The 9,069-nt window shown below is 27.1% G+C and overlaps 1 protein-coding gene across 2 annotated transcripts; it reads left to right on the top strand.

The window, feature by feature from the left end:
• Positions 1–745: 745 nt before the first annotated feature.
• LOC131616819 (uncharacterized) lies at positions 746–8,693 on the top strand. Of its 2 annotated transcripts, none has more exons than XM_058888263.1 (6): positions 746–1,240; positions 1,592–1,724; positions 2,899–3,031; positions 4,026–4,062; positions 6,541–6,835; positions 7,370–8,693. In XM_058888263.1, exons 1-6 carry the CDS (start codon positions 1,058–1,060, stop codon positions 7,408–7,410), a joined length of 822 nt encoding a protein of 273 aa, XP_058744246.1. In that variant the 5' UTR covers positions 746–1,057; the 3' UTR covers positions 7,411–8,693. The 2 variants fall into 2 exon arrangements, with proteins under 2 accessions (XP_058744246.1, XP_058744247.1); XM_058888264.1 differs by having other exon boundaries at positions 747–1,240; positions 7,350–8,693.
• The last annotated feature ends 376 nt before the right edge of the window (positions 8,694–9,069 follow it).

Genomic DNA, 9,069 nt, shown 5'->3' on the forward strand with positions numbered 1-9,069 from the left:
CATACAATAACATAATAAGTCAACTAGTTACACCTGGAAATTTTAGTTAAAAACCGAATTTGTAATAAAGTTCAACCGGTTGATATAATATGCCAATTTTATTTTTGTTTGATAATTGTACCTCCTCTTGCAATTGTATAAATACCTTTAGATATCACATAAATGATAGATTACATATTTTCACCCTCAATTTTACTCTCTCTAATTTTTCTCACTCTCTCCCTCTCCACACTCAATTACTCAATTATTCACCAACCCTATATAATTATATTTTAAAACCTTTTAAATTATTTAACTCTAAAAATAAATTGACTTGAAGACATGCTATATCATCAGGTCTAATTTCAAACATGGTGTACTCATTTCTTTTCATTTGGTCGAAAATTGAGGCTTAATTAACTAAAGTGAATTCAAAATCAACATGTAAAAAGTTAAACACCATTGCATGCGGTTGTACCATCACATATAAATTTGAATATAAAACACTTTAAAATGATTACACCTCATTATGAAATTGAACCAATAGAACCGCGAACCAATAAAAGCGCGAACCATATCTCACCCTACCCGGTTTGTGGTTTTTATTCTTCAAAATCAAATCATATATATATATATATATATATATATATATATATATATATATATATATATATATATATATATATATATATATATATATATAGAATTGAATAATGCAAACATGGTGGGGTGGGGGCTGCTATGTATATAATTCATGTCCTCATTATGTAACCTTCTTTCCTTTCTTTTTTCCATCTTTTGCTTTCTCTTCCCTCCCAATTCTTTCTCTCTCTTCCTCTCTTTCTCTGACCTAATTGTCTCTCTTCTATTCACATAACAACTCATCTCCACAAACACACCAACCACAACCTTGAGAAGAAGATCCTTCTAAATTTAGTATCTTTTTTTCATATTCTCCAACCCCATCACCTAGATCTGTCAATAGACTCATAAAAAAACAACATTTTGGGAAGTTTTGTCATAGCTAGCTATAACTCTAGAGGGTAATATTTCAACATTTACAAAGATCTTCATCAAGATGACTCCAATTAACTTGGCAGGACAGTTTGGTGACACGACATACACCAAGGTTTTTGTCGGAGGTTTAGCTTGGGAGACTCAGAAGGAAACTATGAAGAAGTATTTTGAACAGTTTGGTGAGATCTTGGAAGCTGTTGTCATCACTGATAAAGCGACAGGAAGATCCAAAGGCTATGGATTTGTATGTTTCTCTTTTTTTTTCAATATATTTATCTTTATCATGTTTTATTACATATATTTTAATTGTTGATTTGTTATCTCAACTCAAGTCTAAAATGAAGTTTATAAACTTTTTTTTAAAATTTATATAAAAAAATAATTTAGTTGAAATAAAAAACTAATCTCAGTGGATTGTGGTAGCAAAACAACTCAATCACTTAGAATATCTCAATGGATCGGTAGCAAAATAATAAAACACTTACAATATCATATCTTGTATTTAAGTATATATGATAATAATACTATTTAGTTTCTTTTACTAAGAAAATTTGTTTGATACTTAAGGTTAATTTTTGTTGGTTTTAAATTTTAGGTTACTTTTCGTGAACCTGATGCTGCCATGAGAGCCTGTGTTGATGCTGCTCCTATAATTGATGGTAGAAGAGCTAATTGCAATCTTGCTTCTTTGGGTGTTCAAAGATCTAAGCCTTCAACACCAAAGCATGGTAATATTTTATAAAAATAATTATTTATTTACTAACTCCTTCCATATAAATTATATTTTCATATTAAAAAATATGAGTTTACATGCATAAAAAAACATCTCTAAAATATCTGCATGCATGTATAAATAAGTTTTACACATATACAAATTAAATTACTCATCTTATTTTATTTATAGACCTGATAAACTTATCTTATTTAATTAAGTTTAAATTTAAATTATTTAATTTTTATTGATATGATGTATAAGATCTTAAAAGATACATTAAATCTTTATATTTTATACTATCACTATTAATGTGAATGGATATTCCTTTTGCAAATTATTTTTTAGTTTGAGTGAAACTTAAATTACGTTGTAAAAATATTCTTTGATGAGAAAGAAAGACACACAGCTAAGTGGCAGCTAAGGTTGGATATTCTTCCAGAGTGGAAAGTTATCAAAATGTTTTATCCATGTGTAAAGAGTTTCATTATTTCATGTATGTTTTTTGGGAAACAAATAAAATGAAACAAGTGTGTTTTTGAAGCATCAAACCAAATGAGTCTATTCTACAGCTTTTACTTCCTTTATTGTTTTTTTTTTTGTTTTGTTTTTGTTATTCTAACCTACATTTTCCTTTACTATATGTTGTTATATATTCAAACTTCAAAATCATCATGTTTCATAGAACTATTAGAAAAAGTTGAATTATCAAAAAAATATTTGAACACTAAAATTTATATTGATATATAAATTTAGCATCTCTAAATATAAAGACAAGTTTGATGTTCTTTGATATTTTACATTTTTAATAATTTAACTATTTAAAAATAATCAACTTATTTAATTGAATACATGATTTGAATCATCACAATTTTATTTATTTATTTTTAAGAGATGAAAATTTAAGAATTAGGTTATTAAACCAAAAAAGTTTTTTTTTTGTATTTTCTAATATATTTTAAAGAATCAAACACATAAAATGACACACATTAAATGTGAACCATAGTGAAAAATCGGTATTACGGATTCAAAAACTATATCCCAGAATCGATATTATTGATTTAAAAACATGCTACAAAATCGATTAGATTAATGTTTCTGCACATGCTTTAAGATTATATATATTTATACTTTTGTAAAAAATATTTAATGGTATTGATGAATTTTGGTGTAATGATGAAAAAATGTAGGTGGAGGAGGAAGAAACTTTAGGGTAATGGGTTCATTCCAGACAGGATTTGGAGGAGTGGGATCAGCTTTTCCTTCAGCTGCAACCTTCCCTCATTATGCTATCCAGCAAGGGATACCTTATAATGTCTATGGGTATGAAACTCTATCAATATGCTTCTTGCACACTATTTTTTTCATTTTCTATATCAAACAAAACATTTACATTTGTACTAGTATAAGGTTAGAATGTCACGTGCAATGCCAACTCATGCACAGCAAAACCATTGAATATAATTTAATATACTAGCTAGGCTTATCACTGTAACAACAACCTAGCATGCTTTGCCAGTTCATTTGTGGTGTTCTTTTTAAATAAATAAAACAAAATAACTACCTTAGTCCACATGGTCCTTTGTATAGCTTTTTCATCAATTATCTTTTTCTATCTTTTTCTATGAAAAACAACAAAACATGGTCAGCATATATACTTGTAAATCACATACATGATTTTTTACATCACTTTTGCTATTTATTGTTAGGGCCAACTCACCCTACAATTCAATCAGATTTTTGATTGAAGCTCATCCAAATCCAACCAAATTGTTTTAATTAAAATTATTGATTTGATATATTAGTTTATAATTTTTAATTGTATCAAATTATTAATAGCATTTTTTCTTAAATCAAATTATCTATTAAAAAAATAAACTATTATTTTTTCTTTCAATTTTTAAATAAAAAATTTAAAATTTATTTATTATTTTTCATTTTCAATTTGATTTATTTGTCATTTATTTTTATTTTTAAAATGTTTGTGCAATATAATTCGCTTCACTATGTAAATAATATAAAATTCAATTATTTTAAATTCAATTCGATTAAATTTTATTATTGATTTTTTAAGAGTCCTAATTATAGCTTCACATGGTTCTTTTTCTTATTGCTTTTTCATATTTTCTCAGCACATGCATGTCTTGTCATCTTACTTGCATATCTATTTATCTATAAGAAGCTTAAATATGAATAATGGAATAGTAAAGATATATAGTGTGAATATACCTTATTATTGTGTCGAATAAAAAAGATTAAGATAGCATTTTGATATGTTGAACTGATTTTTTTGTAATTGTTTGGACACTATTTTCAGGTACTCTTCTTACTCGCCAGATTACAGTTACCCTACGGTTTGTACTTTTAACTTTTACTTTTTCTCTTGTCTCCTATGTTTATACCTTTTACCTAGGATGCGTTTTCAAGCATGACTTTTACGACACACTTTGCTTTTCATCTTTAAAGAAATATCCAACTACTATACACTCATTCAAATATTTAATCTAATCATATAAAATTAATGCTACCTAATAAACCTTATTAACAATATTAATTTGAGTCATGTTTCTAACTTCTAAGAACACGTCTTTGCAGTTGAATATTGACCACTGTTCAAATGTTTTTTTTACTCACTGTTCAAAAACTTACTAGTAGAATGCATGAAACACGCTTCACTCTTTTTTTTTTTTTTAAATTTATTATAATAGCTATAATTTAATCTCTTTAAAATGTAATTCTTAATTAGAATATTGTAAAATAAGGACATATAGTTATTTTTTTCTATATGTCTAGACTTCGACTATTCTTTTTGGATGACTTTTATTCATATAGATAGATACCTATATCGGAGTATCTAATCTTGAACTTGTGTGGCTAGGATGAAAAAGGAATAAGAAAATATTTACTCCTTCTATTTTGAAAATACTACTTGAATAATTTAATTTCCTAGAATATTTCATAAAATGTCTTTTAACTAATTTTTTTTTTTTTGTTTACAACTTTTAACTAATTTTTACTTTTACAGATCTCAATCAATTCTATCATATTTATTGTTTGATAATATTATTCCACAAATGATTTTAATTAATTTTATTCTGTTTACAAAATTAAATTAATTCAAAATTAAATTTTGATCTTTTTATTTTAGCTAATACCTAATTTTATTCCTCTTTTATTAAATTGGGATTTTAGTTATTTTACAAGTTTCCTGCTTTTTTTCCCAAAAATCTAGTTTAGGTCATTTTTAATATCATGTTATTTTTAATATAATGATGTGAAAACATTTGAAAATAAGTCATTGGTATCATGTAAACCTAGGTATTTTTCTTGTTTTATTAGGCGACTTAGATAATCTTCTGAAATTTATTATTCTGTCTAAGTTGTAGATATCACTTCATAAATGTAAATTCACAACATTAACAAGTATGAAATTAGTGTCTAATAGTACATTTAAGTCTTAACTAGTAAATATACTAAATGATGTTATACATAAAATATTGGTATTAAACTAGTTTAGATTTTATTTTCAATTAACATGTTACTTAATTACAATTTTATTCATGCTATTTTCACTCATTTAAAAAATTAATAAATATATATTAAATTCAAATAATTGTAATCTCTAATAAAATTATAGTCAAGTCTAAAAATACATAAGTGCTTTGATAAAATAGTTTGAAGTTTTTAAACTTTACTAGAGATGTTGGAAATTAGGCTAAGGTTTAGTCCATAACAACATCATTTATCATTATATTTATGCATTAATATAAATTATTTGTTAATATTTATAAATCTATAATTTAAAATAAAAATGTTTATCATATCAATCATAAAAATGATATCTAATTCATAAAAAGAATTAACCTTATATTTATACTTTATAAATATTTTTTAATGAATTTATTAAGTTAATGTGATTTAAAAATATTAAACATGATTGAGGTTAATGTTTATTTTATTAAATAATTTATTTTATATTCCAAATAGGAGAAATATGATAGTTTATAATTAATCATATTTAAAAATATTCAAATAAATGATAACTTTCAATATTTTTCTTAAAATAAATAAAAACTTATATTTAAAGAAGTTTTTTATTTATACCCAATTTAAATGCCTCCCAGTACTCCTACTTATCTTAAATATAAATAAAAATAAATACATTTACTATAAATTTTAAATCAAATATATTAATTTTCCTTAATAAATATTTGATATAGAAAACATAACATATAGGCCGTGGTCCACGAATATAGATATCAAAAGGGTAAAATAGTAAATCAACATGAACCTTGCTTATGAATGTGGCCACCAACTTTTTTACACTACAGCTCATAATTGTACCCTACAGAATGTGGAGGTGAACGTGGTAAGTCGGTGACATTAACAGTACTTTTTTCATATAATTGATAATTCCATAGAACCAACAAATGATTGTGTACAGCACTGGCACTAGTCAAAGTTTTTCTTCTATTTCTTTCCACTTTTTCTCTTTCTTTGTTTCAAAATACAGTGAGGTTTCTGACTTTATGGTCCATTCTTTTCTGACTCTATACTTTCACAGTCTTCTATACATTCAAAGCCTTTTTCAGACCCTAAATTATTTTATCCAATGCATGCTTTGTTTCTATTAGTGGTCCTCAAAAAAAAAATTATTTTATCATATATTAAAATTTAAATTAATAAAAATATTATTAAATAATTTAAATTAAAATCGATATTGCTAAGTTAGACATTATCACCCATGAACTTCCCAGTTGTGTGAGTTTTTAATGATTATTGTTATTTTAGGTATTAAAAATGTTAATGTTAATTGTGATTGAAAAATGCAGAGCTATTATGGTGTGTATGGTGGAGCAGCAGCCCAGTATCCAGTTTATGGAAGTGGGCCAACTGGAGGGATGATGACTGGTGGCGCAGCGGCCGCGGCAGCTTACTATCCATATCTTCAATATGGCGAAGGAACCGGCGGTGCAACGACCGGCGGCTATACTTCCGGGCAAGGTTATGGTGTTAACTATCCACCTCATGTGTTTCAGTATTCTCCAATTGCTTCTACTGGTGGTTATGCTCAGCATTATGGAACACCTATTTCTCTTGCTCCTTCTCCTGCTGCCTTGCCATCAGGTTTTTACCTTTAACTATATTCTTATTCTTATAAAAGTGTAAATTAAGGTTTTGTAGTCTAAAATTGTTTAAATAATAGCTGAATCAAACCAAACCATAAAATCGAACTAAAGTTAAAATAGTGAAATTATAACGTTTGATTAGTGAATTAAATTTATGTTGCACAAACTATTTTAAAACCAAATTAAATAGTTTATAAATGAACCGAAACAAGTAAGTTTAAAATTATATATTAATTTTTTTTAAAGAGTGTACAACGATTCGTTTGATTTTTTAATAAATGGTTTAGTTTGTGAAAAACTGTCTTCTACATTGTTTTGAATTTCAAATTATTATATTAATCTGATAATTTTTGTTCAGCTGGATTCTTCATAAACTAAAACGGTTTGGTTCAGTTCAGTTTTTTAACAGCCCTAACCCTAATGTCGTCACAATCAAAAGTGTGATAATTTTTGTTAGTTTATTTGATTATGCAATTAAAAGTGTATTAATGAGACGCTAATTTTTTTGACAGTGTGTTTTGCTGTGCCACAGGCGTGACAATGGCTCTCCAAGCTCCAATTCCTCATCGTTAGAGACTCATCATATTCATATCATGATCTCAATCTAGCTATGTCAAAACTTCCCCAAGTTAATGCTTCTTGAAGTCTCTTATATCATCAATCAACCTTTGGCCTAACCATGGTGTTTCACACACACACTTATCACTAACACCAAAGAAAAAAAAGCCCATCATTGGAATATGGGCTTTTCCATCATCATCATAGGCCCCCCATAGGGGCCCAAAGGTTTTCTCTCCATACAATTTGGAGAGTCATACTCATCAATCATCATCATGCATTACTCCCTCTTTTTTTGTTCATGAAAAAAAAGTTGCATTGGTTCTTGAAGAGAATCAAAAAGATGTTTAATCACCAACAAAAGCTATAGGAAATAGCTCAAGTTGGAAAAAGAATGGAAACTTAGCCCTTGGAAAAGCTAAGCCCAAACAAAAGCCCATCTTGTTAATTAACTTAAGCCCATGAAGGGAAAAAGTGAAAGTAATAAAGATTGGTTTTTCAAAAATTGTAAATTCAAACAAATAGATAGCTAGTTTTGCAGAAATAGGTATTCCCTTTAATCACTTGCTAATTACACCTCTCTTGATGATGAGGTGAATTTAGCAATCTTGGACATTTGGATGTCCCATCTTTTTTGTATGGTAACATCTAGATATATATTTAGTCTTAGTTTTTAGGGTTAATTAGGATAAGTCATGTTTATCAAATTATTTTTATTATAAAAGGGTTTAACCAACCAACAAATTGACCATCTTCTCTTTGGGTAAGAGGAGAAAGTAACTAACTATGTTTTTGTTTACTTAATGTAAATTCATTGTGGCTAAACTATGGGAGTTTAAGCCCAATTTAGGAGGGATAGCATATGTAGTACATTTCATCATCATTTTGAGTGCTACATCAATGGAATGTGTAGAACTCAAAAACACTTGCATGTAACCTTGGGAGATATTTGGGTTCCTTAGGCTACTTCACTTTGCTCACCAACCATGGTTAGGACATAGGTGAATTAATGAGAATCTCATCATCACTCTTTCTTTGTTTCTCTCTCTCTTTCTCACTCTCTCAATGTCTTTCAATTTATCAATCTCATCCTTTTATATCTCTCTCTATGGCAACTTTTAAATTGAGATGAACCTTAGTACTTGTTAATTTTATGTGTAAGCCTATATGGTATTTGGATTGTAATTAGGAAATCTAAAGTAGGAAGATTATTTCATTCTTTATCCATATGCTGGATGAGAATGGAATTGCTACTTATTCTACTATGTCTTTAATTTCTTATATTATGTTTGTGTCAATCAACATGTGTCAAGAAGTTTATGCTTTCATGCAATGTTCATCTTTCTATATATCTCAATCTATAATTTTTCTTACAATATTATATCATAGAACATTTCTAACAAATTTAGCATTAATTTGAAAGTAATTTATATATCAATAAGACACATTATAGTTAAAAATCTTGTGAATGTTAAACAAGTTAATTTTAATGTATCTAATTGATACATTAAATAAATTTTTAATTAGTATTAAATTTTATTAAAATATGATATATGTTATGAAAAATTTGACAGTGTAGAGTATCAAACTCTATGTAGTAAGATTTGTTGACCCAAAGTGTAAGTCAAAACACTTACACAAAACTTAGCGGTTAAAACTAATAGATCATATAAC

Source organism: Vicia villosa, linkage group LG7 (genome assembly GCF_029867415.1).
Source record: "Vicia villosa cultivar HV-30 ecotype Madison, WI linkage group LG7, Vvil1.0, whole genome shotgun sequence".
In the NCBI taxonomy this organism is placed as follows: Eukaryota; Viridiplantae; Streptophyta; class Magnoliopsida; order Fabales; family Fabaceae; genus Vicia; species Vicia villosa.